The 16,546-nt window shown below is 41.1% G+C and overlaps 2 protein-coding genes across 2 annotated transcripts in view; both read left to right on the top strand.

The window, feature by feature from the left end:
• LOC122528354 (protein jagged-1-like) overlaps positions 1-10,727 on the top strand; it is a 68,137-nt gene extending 57,410 nt beyond the window's left edge. The window contains exons 4-6 of the mRNA XM_043653389.1: positions 5,745-6,363; positions 6,613-7,253; positions 7,554-10,727. Coding sequence (XP_043509324.1) covers positions 5,745-6,363; positions 6,613-7,253; positions 7,554-9,268 — 2,975 coding nt within the window. The 3' untranslated portion in view covers positions 9,269-10,727. The remainder of the gene's footprint in view (positions 1-5,744; positions 6,364-6,612; positions 7,254-7,553) is intronic.
• A 398-nt stretch (positions 10,728-11,125) lies between these two features.
• Positions 11,126-16,510, top strand: LOC122528360 (RAN GTPase-activating protein 1-like; the record flags this gene model as incomplete). Its single annotated transcript, XM_043653398.1, has 6 exons — positions 11,126-11,194; positions 14,263-14,511; positions 14,638-15,030; positions 15,209-15,716; positions 15,857-16,270; positions 16,332-16,510. Coding segments are annotated over exons 1-6 (1,812 nt in total), but the record flags the coding sequence as incomplete, so codon positions are not given.
• Between the last annotated feature and the right edge of the window lie 36 nt (positions 16,511-16,546).

Below are 16,546 nucleotides of genomic sequence, written 5' to 3'. Positions count from 1 at the left end.
GTATGAGTTTGGCTATAGTAGATACCAAAGCAAAAGAAAAAAGTCGGTAATTAAAAAAGTGGCGACACTTTGACGTTCGATTATCGATTTTTGCATACTTTTGTTAAACTTCGGAAGCCTAAAAAAAATATAAAAAGTAAAATTTTTTGGTCGATTCTGATAGGAACTATAGCCACACATGTACTAAATGTGTACTTAAAATTTTGAGTCAATTGGTCAAGTAGATGTTGAGATATCATGGACACTATTCTGAAAAACATAGTTTCCAGAAAAATGCCCTTAAAGTTTAGTGTTGCGGTAACAATGACGCTGGTCGTCGCGTCCTTCAAACAACAATAACATTCGTTAATTTTAGGAGTTCACATGTAACGTTACATTTAGAGATTTATTTTCGAAACTATGTGTCCTTTAAGAATATGCAAAAAAAAAAATCGATTTTTTCAAAAGTTCACATTAGAATACCGCCTTAAGTTCGAAACAACGCCAACCGTAAACTCAAACTGTTCCAAAGTGAACAATGATCACATCTCGCGGGGTCTTTGCTTCGTTAATTCGCCCTCGTATAGGTACAGAACGTTCGATCAACGAACGTTGTAATTTATCACGTTATCTACTCTGTCAACGGAGAAGTCGAAAGTCTGGCTGGTTGTAGAAAGTTGGAGTTTATAGCAATATAACTTGACCGATACATGAAAAGAAAGTTTTTACACGGGAGGCAATCCTCCGCGAAAAGAATTTAAATTTTTTGTTATTTTACAAACGATGGATCGGACAATGTCGCGAGAGTCAGGTCAAACGTTAGCCGTTTCGCGTCTTTCGAGATTATCGTCGCTGGTGGCAAAAGGCAGAACGGTCGGAGCGGTTTTGCTCGCTCGTGAAAGTCGTGAACCTTCACCTGTAATCCGATTCTTCGCGCATCTGTTTCGCCCGCCGTATCGGAGGAATGAGAGGATAAAGAAAGGAACGGTGTACGAAGATGAATTGCGCAGGTTAATTCGCCCACTGCCGGCGGATTAACAACGGTAGAAAAAAAAAAGAAAGAAAGAAAGAAAGAAAGTTCCATAGACGTGTAACTGTAGACGTTGCCGGGTACGATTTATAGATCCTGAACAACGAGAGAGAGAACGGTACTGTGCGCGCCAAGTGTTGTTAATGTCGAGGACTCTACACGCGAAACGGTGTACCATCGTGGCCAGACAGCCACGGTGAAAGCACTGTTAATTGCTCTTCGCACGATCGACTTGCCGAATTTGAGAAAATTTTTCGCGATTCATCCTCAATTAGCACGCTTCCCTCCGCCGCTCGTTGCAAACAAACGTTCCGGCCCTCACGAGTCGCATACACGTTTCAACAATTTTAGATAATATCACGCGCTGTTGTAACATTAAATCAGCCGTAGTTTGTTCATTTATTTATCCCGTCGAAAGTTGTTAAAAAAACGAAACGTCGAAAGAAGAAACGTCGTTAGAACGTGGCGTGCTATGAAAATTTGACGCAATTCGAAGATCTACAAGGTGTTTCATAACATGTGGGATCTCGGGAGCTGATTGTACGCCTGAAAACAATGAAAAAAAGTCATATAAATATATGTCCTATCTGTCTTCGTTTATGAGATATGAATTTTCTGTTTTAATTACTTTTACAAAAGATGTGAAGAAATGACTACTTTGTATTTGAAGACAAGCCTGCGTCTTGTCATTGATCTGGTTACTCTGTCTATCATTCCTGGTGTTTCTCGAATTTGTCGAAGGCCTCGCTCTATTCTATTTCGTAGCATTTCAGCATGTTCAATCGATATTGCGTACACAGTAGATTTTAAATGTCCCCACAAATGAAAATCTAATGGATTCAAATCCGGAGAACGAGCAGGCCATGCAACAAAACCTCGACGACCAATCCATTTATTTGCAAAGTGTTGATTTAAAAATTACCACTCGGCTAAAATGCGGCGGAGCTCCATCATACATAAACCGTATACCGCATTTTAAATCAACACTTTGCAAATAAATGGATTGGTCGTGGAGATCCTATTGCATGGCCTGCTCGTTTTCCGGATTTGAATCCATTAGATTTTCACTTGTGGGGATATTTAAAATCTATTGTATACGCAACATCGATTGAAAATGCTGAAATACCATAGTATAGAAGTGCTATGGTATACTTCGATTGAAAATGCTGAAATACCATAGTATAGAAGTGCTATGGTATACTTCGATTGAAAATGCTGAAATACCATAGTATAGAAGTGCTATGGTATACTTCGATTGAAAATGCTGAAATACTATAGTATAGAAATAGAATAAAGCAAGGCTTCCGACAAATTCGAGAAACACCAGAAATGACAGAGAGAGTAGCCAGATCAATGACAAGACGCGCGCAGACTTGTCTTTAAATGCAAGGTGGTCATTTTAAGCATCTTTTGTAAAAGTGATTAAAACAGAAAATTCATTATATCTCATGAACGAAGACAGATGGGACATTTGTCTCTCATATTTGTATGACTCTTTTTCATTATTTTTACTCGTACAATCAGCTCACTCCCGAAGTGGGTCCCACAAGTTACGAAACACCCTGTATTTCACGAGAAACGTACGAAGCGAAGTGGAGAATGGCAGAATAATACCGCTCGTGCAGAGCGGCGGATTTATTCGATTTGCTCGATTTCACGGGCAAGAGGAGCGCAATTAGTTGCCAGCCTACCAGCTTGCAACCGATCGAAGCGAAGACGTATCCCTGGTTAATCGAGTTGCCTAAACGAAGCGCAAACCGTCGGTCACGAGAGCGCGATCCTGTTTCTCTCTCTCTCTCTCTTTCTCTCTCTTCGTGCGCACCTGTTACGTCGTTGACGAAGGAAAGGAGGGCTCCTCGGTGAGTTCATCCAACCACCGTTGATCGAGCACACTCGCCTCGCCGTTCCCCCTGATTTCAAGCTGGGTAATTGCCGAGGCGCGAGCTGCCCGCGAGGGAAATCTCCGCGTTCCCATCTTCCGTGCAACAATTGGAAACCGGATAGGACGGGATCGATCGGCGTTCAACGGATGCAAGTGAACGACCGGATGGATCATTACGCGGATCCAGCCACAAACGTCACGCTGAAGTCGCATAAATATCTATAAACGTTCGTTCGGCTGCGCGTGAACGTGAAAGCTCGGCCGTTAATCATTAAGGATCACCGGGAGACGAGCGTGAGTCGAGTCCTTCGTAGACACGTAAAACACGTTTGCACGCGCGTATGTGTGTGTGTGTGTGTGTGTGTGTGTGTGTGTGGTTATGTAGAACAGGGTAAAATATGCAGCTGCACGTCGTGATTGGTGTACCCTGTGGTTGAGGTTGAAAAATAGACGGCTGTTGGCCGCGCGAAAGCGCGGAAGGTGCCTTACATTTAAGCACACGCCGGTTGACGCAAGGAGTGGTGGCAGGTTTCTGCGTTTAAGGGAGTATTCTAGTGTGAACTTGTGAAAAAACCGATGCCGAAATTAGTCGAACAAATAATTAAGAAACGCGGTGGATATATCGACGAAAAGAAAAATTAATTTTCTTGTGCAAAATTAATGTTATTATTACTATGTATAATATATATAATATTATAATATTATAATATATTATAAAAATTATAATATTATATATTATATATATATATAGTAAAATATATATAATATTAAACGCGGTGGATATATCGACGAAAAGAAAATTTAATTTTCTTGTGCAAAATTAATGTTATTATTACGATATATAATATATATAATATTAGATATTATATATATATAATATAATATATATAATATTAAACGCGGTGGATATATCGACGAAAAGAAAATTTAATTTTCTTGTGCAAAATTAATATTATTATTACTATATATAATATATATAATATTAGATATTATATATATATAACATAATATATATAATATTAAACGCGGTGGATATATCGACGAAAAGAAAATTTAATTTTCTTGTGCAAAATTAATGTTATTATTACTATATATAATATATATAATATTATATATTATATATATATATATATATAATATAATATATATAATATTAAACGCGGTGGATATATCGACGAAAAGAAAATTTAACTTTCTTGTGCAAAATTATTATTACTATATATAGTATATATATACAATATAATATATATAATATTATAATGTAAACTATATATACCTCTCCCAGCTTAATACAACTAACTTTGAAGTAAATTGAAGAAATTACAACAATTTCCTAATTTATTTAATTGTTTTCCAAATTTATTTAATTCATAATTTATATCATAATTTATTTAATGATAAATCATAATTTATTTAATGGTCTTCCAAATTTATTTCATTTTCTGCAAGTGTCCCAATACTTCTGGAGAGGGGAGTATACACCCCGCTCTTGTAGTTAAAATCATCATGTAGGTACGATCCATGTCCGCACGATCTATCCTTCGTCGTCCCTTTGAAAAATCACTTTGGGGGAAGCCAAATCGAATTCATCGGAACGACAGAGACACCACTCGGATATCTGTTCGTGGAGCACACACCGTGGCCGAGCGTCAGAGTCGGTGAAACATGCGCGATTGCTGGCGGTTCGAGGGGGGCCACGGGTACGTAACGGTAAAGATCGAGCAACAGCCGGGCTAAAAGTCGCAGCGTGAATACGTGTGCGCACACGCGTACGTATGTATGTACGTCCGTCGCGGCGGCGTGAGTTTTCGTTTCACGGTCAGAAGGATAATCCTTCTCTCTGTCACTTCTCATTCGTCTTTCTGTCCCCCTGGCTAATTGAGTTGCTCCGGCCCCGGCCACGGATCTCTGTCACGTTTCATTCCCTCCCCGTCTCCGTTTCACCGTCGACATCCGAACGACGAAACCGTCGTTTCCAGGGATATACGGTGCGTATATTACTCTCCACGGCCATGGACGAAATTGGATTTCGTCATTCTCGCCACCTGTAAGAACAGGGCCAACCTGTTACACGCCTACCTCGCCTCTTTCTCTTCTCTTTCTGTATTTTTGCCAGGAAGGAAGGACACGACGACGCTCGCACCGAGGAGATATATGAATATGTCGTGGTGATCGTATAATCCGGCGGTTGAACGCGACCGCGGAAAATAATCCGACATTTATGCCCTCGTGGTATGCCGTAGGCGGATTAATCGTTTGTGTTTTAACTTCCATTCACGCCCTTTGTGCCCCGCGTGACCGAGCGCCGGTTTATTGTTCGTCACACGCGGAGATTAGTCCTTTGGAAAGCCCGTTGAATTATGATCGCCGGTGGCTCTTCTTCCTTCTGCGTTATTGGAAGGCCACCGCGGTATGCCGCGGCGGAGAGAAGCCAAGGAAACGGATGGATGGGAATAAAATAGCCTCGCGTTGCTGTGTTCGCGGATTGTAATGCGAAGACGCGCGATTTTTCATTGTATGTGGCGCGAATAAAGGCGCTTGAAATTCCTGCGTGCGCAAACAACTCCGAAGCCAGGGCCGAGATTCATCTTTCAGCTTCGGAAGAATGAAGCATCGAAGTTGGCGGAGTTGGTTTCAAAACACGTTCTACGCGAAGTAATCACACTTTGTAATAGACAATTTATAAAATTTTCAGTCACCTCGAGCGTCCTCCTTTTCAGTTTCACTCTCACTCTCACTGCAAAGTTATTGCAATTCAAAGAATCGCCACAGTGGTATCCAAAGGATATATCTTCCATCGCGTTCACAAAAGTTCACGTGACTAATTGTCCAACTGCTTGGCTTATGTTCCAGCGGTTTGCAAGGAGGGTTGCCACCCAGTGCACGGCCACTGCAACGTGAGCGGCGAGTGCAAGTGTCGACACGGATGGCGCGGTGAACTGTGCGACCAGTGCACACCGTATCCCGGCTGCAAGCACGGATACTGCAACGGTTCCAGCTGGCAGTGTATCTGCGACACGAACTGGGGTGGTATCCTCTGCGACCAGGATCTCAACTATTGCGGCACGCACGAGCCCTGTCAGAACGGTGGCACGTGTGAGAATACAGCGCCAGATCAATATAAGTGCACCTGTCCCGAGGGATTCTCCGGACCGACTTGCGAGAAAGTCGACAATCCCTGCGCCTCCAACCCTTGCGTCAATGGAGCGACCTGCAGAGAACTGGGAGAGAGCGCTCATTGCGAATGCGCTCCTGGATTCTCCGGGCCTTACTGCGTCACGGACATCGACGAATGCGCGTCCCAACCTTGCCAAAACGGAGGCACCTGCGTTGATGGGAAGAACGGGTTCGCGTGCAACTGTCCACCAGCCTGGCAGGGCATCCTGTGTCAGTTCGACGTGGACGAGTGCGCCTTGAAGGAATCGCCGTGCAAGAATTCGCTGACCTGCGTGAACCTTGCTGGCGACTATAAGTAAGTGGGAACGTCATTTGCTCGTCATTTCATGTACCTGATCGTGTAACACTTGAAACTCTCGCTGAAGTTAAATCTGAAGTGAGATCTTTCAGTCTTTCAGCCTTGCGTTATCAATTAGAAACAGAACGATGCTTTGATATTAGACAAATGTAAAAAAGACGACAATGCCAAAATTTGCTTGTTGGCGACAAATTGTTCTCATTACTAAATTGGTCATTACTAAACTTAAACTCGATCTGATTTCAGGTGTCGCTGCAGGAGCGGTTTCACGGGGAAAAATTGCACGAAGAACATCAACGACTGCGTCGGCCAGTGTCAACACGGAGCGCTGTGCATCGACCTGGTCGACGACTATCACTGCAGCTGTACCGCGGGATATTCAGGCAAGGATTGCGACGTGGACATCGACGAGTGCGCCTCGAAGCCTTGCCAAAACGGCGGCGAATGCAGAGACCTGGTGAACTCTTACGAGTGCGTGTGCCCAGTCGGTTTCACCGGATATCAATGCGAGATCGACAGGGATCACTGCAGCCCGAATCCATGCAGAAATTCTGCGCCATGCTTCAACACGCAAACGGACTACTATTGCCACTGTCCAGAACAGTGGCAGGGGAAGAACTGTTCCGAGCCGGCAGCCCATAATCCGCAATTCGGCGTCATGGATGAAGAGTCTGGCTGCGGTAGCGAGGGCACGCCATGCGGAGGCAGAGGCAGATGCAGCGGCGGTAGATGTATTTGCGATCCTGGATACACAGGGATGCACTGCCACGAGAACATCAACGATTGCAGAGGGAATCCTTGCTTGAACGGCGGCACTTGCGTCGATTTGGTTAACTCGTTCCAGTGTATCTGCAGGGAGGGATGGACTGGAGATTTATGCGATCAAGGTGAGCGGATATATTCAAAGTCGGAGTAAAATCCTGTCCAAACCGATTCTACTTACATTTAGCCTCTTGCAGTGGAATGACATAACAGTGCTTGTTATTTGCCTCTAAACTGCAATACGACACGAACTGCGTCAAGTGAATTCTACGTCGACTGAATTCATTGTTCGAAATACATACCTCGCGTCGGGTTCTTTTCGAATGTGTTGCTTGGACTTTTGCGAGAAATTAATTTCCAGCGCAAGAGGTTAAAGATGATTTAAGAACACTGAAAACTAGATTTATCAGTTGATTCTATTTTAGACGTAGACGAGTGCACAGCCTCCCCTTGTCGCAACAACGGCACCTGCGTCGACGGAGTGGCGGACTTCACCTGCATTTGTAGAGACGGCTGGAAAGGGAAAACCTGCGCCCTTCGTGCCGGCCACTGCGAACCTGGTACGTGTCGCCACGGTGGAACTTGTCAGGATCGTGGTGATGGATTCACCTGTCATTGTCCTCCAGGATGGGAGGGAGCTGCCTGTCACATAGCGTCGCCAGCGTGCGCGAGTAATCCTTGCGAGAACGGAGCGACCTGCGTGAACACCGCCGATGGCAATTACAGATGCGTCTGTCGCGAAGGTTTCGAGGGGCCGAACTGTCGTCGAGACGTTGACGATTGTCAACCGTTACCGTGTTTAAACGGAGGGAAATGCGTAGACGGAATCAATTGGTTCAGGTGCGAATGTGCAGCAGGTTTCACCGGTCCGGACTGTCGGATAAACGTGAACGAATGCGCCAGTGACCCCTGCACAAGTGGATCGACATGCGTGGACGGTATAGCGATCTACTCCTGCATCTGTCCGCCAGATAGAACCGGTGCTCGCTGCGAGATCCGCACCGCCGGTGGCCCAGGATGCCCCATAGCCAGCTGGGACGACGACTGCAACGTCTGCGAGTGCAGAAACGGCAAGAGCCAATGTAGCAATATCTGGTGCGGTCCTGGCAACTGTCTGAATGGTACATCGTGCCTAGCTCACGAGGTCTGTGTACCCAGTCCAAGCGAGAGTTGCCTGGCTCCGTCGTGTCTAGCTTGGGGTGAATGTCGTCCAATAGAAACCGGAAGAAGAGTAGGACCACCTGCTCTGCCTGCGCCGCCTTCTTGTTGGCCTGGACAGGCCACACCAGGTCCAACCTGTTCCAGATTGACCATCTTGTTAAGAAGAGACACTCTCGCCACAGGCACGTCCGTCGAGATCCTCTGCAGACGATTGAGGAAGCTCCTAGCTGACCCAAGAAGGCCGCAATCCATCGTTCTTCTGTGCGATCTTAAACCTGGAGACAACGACACAGTGGAAGTGACTGTCTTCTCCGAAGCAGCCGCGGACGCGGCCAGAGATCTAGGTGAAGCTCTCAGCAGACCTCTGGGCAGACCTCTCGCTCTGGCCTCCGTGCTGGAGGTCAAAGTGGAGACGGCCTTGCTCAGTGAGCCAAGTTCCGTGAACTCCAACAGCGCCGGTAGCTACGTGGCCGTTCTAGGCGGAGCTCTGGCGACAATTTTAGTCCTCGCGCTGTTCGGTGGACTGTGGTATCTTAGAACGATCAGACAGAGATCGAGTTTGACCGCAACGACCAGCAGCGAGACCTCGTTGCATCGGCATCGTAGCGATTTGGACGAAAAGTCGAACAATCTTCAAAACGAGGAGAACCTGAGGAGATACGCGAATCCCTTGAAAGATCAGGATCAAGGAGAGCCAAGGGTCTCCGTGGTGAGACCTCTGTCGGGGACTTCGTTGGCTCTTGGCGCGACAGAAGAAAGTTTGGAGATGGTCTCCGAGGACAGTAGACATCGTTTGCCACCGCTTTACAAACCTCCGAGCGCCGAGGCCAGGAACAACACTGCCAGTTTCACGTACGAAGAAGGACCCCACAAGCCGTACAGTAAACCAAGACTCCAGGAGCCGACGTATTCTTCTCACCAGCAACCAGGCACTAGCCAGACTTCAGGATCCCATCAAGTGCTCACGGTTCACGTGTAACACGATGGACTTGCGAATGTTTAAATACATCGACCTTCGAGGAAAAAAATATTGTCCATACTTTCGGACGAAGAGAACAGCTGCCAAGGACATCAAGGAAGAATGATCATTAATGATTGGCTTAGTTTTAACGAACAGATCGCACGGATCTCTCACTTTAGGAAATTAAATTGTGAAAAATTGTGCATTCCGTTTCGAGAAGTTCCCTCTTCTTCGTCGAGTGATATAAAAACATGGAAGACATAGAACGATGCAGAAGGGAAGGGACATATTTCTTTTTCAACAAGGTTTCATTGATAAAAAGGAAAAGATTGTTTGAACAGAACCGTTTTTATCACAAAAGAGATCATCGTTCTCTATCTTCCTCAAGATGAATCCCCTCGCTATTCCACGACAATAATCGACGGTCTACAATTATATATCAACAGCGCCGAGTTGTTTTATCGTTGTACATATGTATATAGCCCGTACTTATTAATTTCGCTAAGCCTGTATCACCTCTGAACGCCGTCGTCCCTATGGACAGCCTTAAGGTCTAACTATCGACGTTGTATCCGCGTTAAAATCGTAGGCATTCATGCACGATCCGAAGCCGAGAACACGGCCAATTAACGACAGCCACCGAATACGTTTTCGTAGAGCTATAGGCGAATAGCACGTAGGCGAATTAATCTTGCGTGAACGGAGGCTTCGGATGTTCCGTTGGACGATATTATTGTGATACTCATAGAGCGAACGAGAGAAGGAGTGCGAGAGAGAATATCGTAGAGTTTATCCATCGTGACACCCTCTTTGATAAGTTACGAGCCGATTAATCGATCGTTTCAGCCAGCGATCGGCCTGAAAAAATAATTCGTTCGTCGATTAATTCACTGGTCTTTTTTTTAAGATTTCTCAATGATTTTCAACAGTTTCATAAATATTGCAGGAAAAATCAGTTATTTCGTTGATGATGTTCATAAATGCTGATCAAGTGAATTAAAAAGAAGAGAACGATGTATTTTTTTCTGTAGACAGAGGGCGCGTACGGAGGATTTTTGCCAACGACGAGAAGCGACAAACGACACGGTCGCACGATCGAAGCGACGTATAATGTAAATAGATCCACAGTACATAGATGCAGATACTTTCCTGCCCCTTTTTTTTTTTTTTTTTTTTTTTTTTTTTTTTGGATCTCCCTCACCTATATCCTCCTATCTTCTCCCTGTTAGATGTGCAATTTTTATTTCTTTTTTCTCTTCTCTCTCTTAGTTCCAAGCGTGTGACAACGCGATCAACGACGCACGAAAAGCACACGTGTTACTAGACTTTCATCGAGGAGAAGATCGCATAAACTCGTATTAGGCATACGTAAGCTGTAACGGAAGAAAAATTTTTATAACAGATAGTTTATTTTATAAAGAAATCTATATTATTATACAAAATATATAAAAGCGATGGAAAAATATATATATATATAAATATATATATATATATATTATATTATTTTATATTATATTATATTATTTTTTATTTTTTTTTTATTTCCTTTTATTAATTTGTTGAGAGAACACGGACAACAGTTCCCCCCCCCCCCCCCGGTAACTCGAAATTCTGCTTATCGATCTACGATCGATCGAAAAAAAAAATGATCTCGTCGAGATTTTTCTTCTTCGCTTGCAATTGAGGCGAACTAATGTCCCTGGTCCCTGATCCTTAGATAGCTAATGGATAATCCACGCGTTGTGATCAGCCCCGTGTCAAATAAGCGCGAAGGAAGCATAAGCGAGTGCGTGTAAATAAAGTTAAGCTCCTTCCGATTCCCGCAATCATTTTTATTTTTATTTTCTTTTTTTTTTTTTTTCACCTATGATTACAATGACAACGACGACGACGACTGTGACGAAAAACGACGAGGACGATGATGATGGTGATGATGATGAACGAGTTTCAATAAAAAGTACAACCCTTAAAACACCGTTTGGTTTTCACTGGTTTTCACTCTGTCTCTACCCGAATGCAACAGGCCGAACGAATTCTCTCACGTGGTGAGAGTCGACGTCCGCGCAGGTTGCATTCAAATCACCGGGAACGCAGAATCGTAAGGAGACGTGCCTTCCGGGGGCAGCTGCCACAAGCGAACAACACCAGAAGCAGAACGGAACGGGACAACGCGTCTCGGATTTAATCGCGTTTAAACGAATGTGGAAAGTCTGTTGGAAACGAAACACTTGGCGGTATGACGAATAGAGTAATGTCACGTTACGTGTTAATCGAAGAGAATGGTCAATTAGTGGAAGAAAATCGTGGGTATACCGAAGATTCAGAGACTAGTAAGAAATTTGAAATACCAAAATGTCAGGATGACTCTGAGCTCGTTTATAATTTGACTCGACTCGTACAACGAATTCAAATATAAAAATTCTCGAACATTCATTTATGTTCGTCGCTACGTGTACATTTTTACTTGCTTCTTTATATTCTTTAATTTTCGTAAAAGAAATTCGTAAGATGAAATAAAAAGCAGTAGCTGGTGCTATACAGATGATGTTTCAACGTTCTTATCTACAAATGAAATGCTCCACGTGTCGGACATCAGTTTTTTTTCAGTCATTCTGAGCGCTCAGTCTAAACCAATCGCTGGAGAACAATCGTGGCCGTTGGATCCGGCAAAACCGGCCACGGATTTCAATAGATCGTTTCATTGAGGATAATACAGTGTTCATTAACATCGAAAGCGCGTCTGAGATTAACAAAGGACCCGTGTAAGCAATTTCGTGAGACGTTGGGACGGTAAATCGGTGGCCATCGGGACGATCTTAACCACGGTACTTACACAAGCCGCGTATACAAACCGCGTGACTGCTGAATGAACGATCTGCCGAAATTACAATACAATGGCCCAGAAGAGCCACTTGACGAATACTCGGTAAATGAGTCAGCCCTGTTGCTCCTCGGCCGAATAAGGTCCGTGTGAACCACCAGGTCCAAGAGCACCGTCACCGTATAAAACGGATGCCTTGAGAAAGCGCAAGAGCCAAGGTTACAGGCCCGAGCTCTATAATACCATGAAATACGACGCGCTTTAACACCTATGAATACCATCTACAGATATCGCGAACCCTCCACCAAACGATGTCCAACATCTGACACGAGAAATCTGAGTAGTATAAATCTGAAAATGCGAAATACTTCTACGTATGACGAAAAATTTGTTCACGATATGAACGTTTCCCGAAAGTCTCGATAAATCCTGAATGTCTTGTTTGAAGTGTTGCGGAAATCTTGAAAGTTTCGAGAGTTTTCGATGGATTTTAAGAGTAACGGAATATAAGTATTCGATGTCCGATCCCTCTTTCAAGCGTTTCAAATAACGTATACTTTGTTCAAGCGATACGCTGACGTTAAATATTAATGAAAGCCTGGAATTAATACAGTTAAAGATTAATAATGTAGATATAAATACAGTTTAATACAGTTAAAGATAAATAATGTAGATATAAATACAGTTTAATACGGTTAAAGATTAATAATGTAGATGTAAATACAGTTTAATACAGTTAAAGATTAATAATGTAGATATAAATACAGTTTAATACGGTTAAAGATTAATAATGTAGATGTAAATACAGCTTAATACAGTTAAAGATTAATAATGTAGATATAAATACAGTTTAATACAGTTAAAGATTAATAATGTAGGTATAAATTTAGATTAGATTAAAAATGTAAACGTTACTGCTAAGACTGTCACTGCCAAAAGGTCAAGATAACTTCAAGCGATGTCGATCTCATTATCAATTGAACCTTCGCCGCAAACACATCGGCCTGAATTCCTAACTACATCTTACCATAAATTTCTAAACATTTTAATTGTTTAAACGTTATTTATAATGCTTTAATTATCACAATTAAGTTCTAATTAAAAATTTTCAATTTAAAACATTTATATCCTTAATACATTTTCGCGATACTTTTAAACATTAGTTCAACAATTCATAAATATTTAATTAAAGTATTATTTAATAATTTCAGTCCCGTTTAATAATTATTAATAAATATCCTATTAAATTTTAATATTAATAAATAACCGATTAAACGAAAATTTATGTTCGAAGTTATGTAAAACTTATCGTGCATGCCTCTAATTATGTTCATGAACAATTTTGATTCAAATATTGAATGCAGTTTGCAAGAAATTAAATATTATTTGGAAGAGCGCTTCGGTCTATTGAATAAAATTTGTAAATCTCCATTAATGCATTCTCCAAGTCGAATAGAACGTTGATAAGGAAACAATGTAGGATGTTTAGAAAAAAAACAATGAAGACACAACCGCAAAAGTTTGCAAATTAATCCTCAAATAAAAATTTAAAATTTAAATACTGTGAAATAGCGCCGCGTAGCGGTGAAGCGGCTAAAATCTATTACCGTCTTTGTTGCATACTCGTGCGCTCTTTATCTGCCACACAGTATAAGTGCGACAAGAACAGCAATAGATTTTTAGTTCCGTTATTTCACCGCTACGCGATGCTAGCATTTCACTGTCTATAAATTAAATAAATTTTCATTTGCAAACACAAACTAATTAAAAGGATCAATTTACGAATTTTTGCAGCTGTATTCTCAGAATTGAACTATCAGCTTCTCTCCTACGTGGTGACCTGTAAAATGTATGTATAAAATTTTGAAACCTCTCGCAATAGATCGATACACCCTTATGTATATGTATGCAACTACGAATTCAAATTTCAAATTGCCTGAAATAGTGATTTGAAAGTGATCCTTTCTCGATCATTCTCATTGTCCATATGTGATAACTTCGTGTCATAAAAATTTAAAATTATGTTACCGACATATTAATAAAATAAATAAAAACGAAAGAGAACGTATTAATTAAAAAGTTCAAGTTGGGCAAGACAAAAAAGAATGGAGCCTTTCGAAGCGTCTGAAGTAATTCCGTACGCTTCTCATCATTCTGAAATTCTATTTCCTATGAGAAACATACGTTTCAGAGAATATTTGATTTGAAAAATATTACTGAATTGCCGGATTCTTACTTGAACTATTACGGAAACGAGTGGGAATTTCTGGGCGATGAGGAGGAAGAGGTAATTCTGGAAGAAGAGGAGGAGGAGGAGGAGGAGGAGGAGGAAGAGAGAGAACCAGAAGAAGTGGACATTTTTGCGGATTTTCCGGAGTTCGTGGTCAAGAAAAAAATTAGACTCGAACTAGAAAAAGAAAAGCTGCGAAAAATCATTGATGTAATTCCAATCGAAATTCAATAAAAAGAAAAAAAGAGAGAGATCGTTTTCGTATAGAAAAAATATATAAAGAAACATTAAATTAAATTAAATTTTTAGATAAAAGAAGAGAAATATTTATCGGAGGAAACGCTGATCACTCCGGAAGAGGAATCGATCGTTTCTGTCGAATTGTCCGTAGAAAGTTCTATTCACCATTGTCTCAAAGATATAGATATCAGCGATTCCCAATTGAAATTACAAAATCTATACACGATATTTCCAATTCCTGACGATCCTGGTTTGGTGCCCGCGTTCTGGATCATTCACGAACGTAAAATCGAATCTTATCCAGATGACAGTGTGCTGAAATTTTTCGACTTGGCAAAGGCATCTCACATCAGACCTATACAGGCCTTGGAGGATATGTTACTGTCTGAGAGAATTAATTTGCAGTATTATGGAATCAATCCGCGTGCCATTAGACCTCTTTGCGAAGCTCTGATGAAAAATCCTTTTGTACATTTAGTCAATCTCACAGTAAGATAAATAGCCTTCCATGAAAATTAACAAATATTGGTATAATGTTAGCGCGAATGAAAGTAGTATCACAATTAACAGAAATACTTTGATTGATATTAAGGAAATTTCATTAAAATTGCGAAAAGAAAAGAAAAAAATCTTGAACATATTCGCCCGAAATAATATTATTTCACAGGGCAATTGGTTATCAGAAGATGCTTGTTATCATCTAAACGATCTCCTTCAGAACAACAACATAATACACACATTGTTGTTATCAGGATGCAAAATTGGCGCAAAAGGTGCCGCGAAACTTCACGATGGAATTTCGGAGAATGTAACATTGAAGAAATTAGATCTCTCTGATTGTAACATTGGTAACGAAGGTTTAGACCATATCACCGATGCAATGTGCGATAACGAGAGCATCGAAACTCTTTTAATCAACGATAATAATCTCGATGAATCTTGCGCGGGAACTTTACAAAGATTGCTCTCCTGTTCGAAGACAGTGAAGCGTTTAGGATTGTCATGGAATTCTTTGTACACCGCAGAAACTTGGAAGAAACTGATCAGAGGGTTCGAAAACAATGAAGTCTTAGTCGATCTTGATTTATCGTGGAATGCTTTAGGGGAAGAATGCGTTCCATATATTCGCCGATTATTAATGCGTTCTTTGTCATTGAAAAAATTACATTTAAATGGTAATATAAAGATCATACTTTTCTTTTAATACAAAGATCTCTTGTCTTTACTAGAACTTTACTAGATCAGAATAATGAACGGTTGATATTTAGAAACTAATTTAATGTCTAATACTATATTATATTTCAATCACATTCAGGAAATCGATTTTACAATGAAGATGTAGAAACCATAGCGAAAGGATTATCAAAAAATACAAAACTCGAGGAGCTATATATGGGTAACAACCCTATAAAAGCTGAAGGAGCACTTAATCTTGTTAAAGCAGTTACACCTGACAAATCGCCTGAAAGTCCATTACGTATTTTGGATCTTACGAATATTTGGGCAAATAAAAAAATATTACCGGAGCTTGAAACAATTCAAAATAGGAAACCGTGGCTTGACATTAAGTTAGGAGGAATACTTAGCAATTATAAAGTGAAAGATCCCGATATACAAGCAATACTTTTGAGGAGAGCCAAATATGAATCCATGAAACCAAAGAAAAAACAACATCGCAGAAACTTTGGCCACTTTGTGTTATCACTTTCTGACGGTCCTATTTCAAGAGGTATATGTATACAAAAATAAAAATAATGTTACAATTATAGTAAGTGAAATTAACATTACAGGGATGTTTGTAAAACTAATAAAAAAATTTCGATTGAAGTTATCTCAATCTCTAATAAATGAATTAATAAATGCATTTGCTGATGTAAGGCATGATGTCGATCAGGAATTATTAAAATCTGTCTATATGAAACATTTTCCAAACACAAAACTTCCGCTGGAAAAACCTGTTAAAAAAAGAAAAATTAACGGACCAAATAAAAAAAAAGAGAAAAAG

This window comes from Frieseomelitta varia, unplaced genomic scaffold (genome assembly GCF_011392965.1).
Source record: "Frieseomelitta varia isolate USP_RPSP 00005682 unplaced genomic scaffold, Fvar_1.2 scaffold_249, whole genome shotgun sequence".
NCBI lineage: Eukaryota > Metazoa > Arthropoda > Insecta > Hymenoptera > Apidae > Frieseomelitta > Frieseomelitta varia.
The sequence above is the reverse complement of the archived record's forward strand: the minus strand, read 5'-3'. Positions and strand labels throughout refer to the sequence as shown.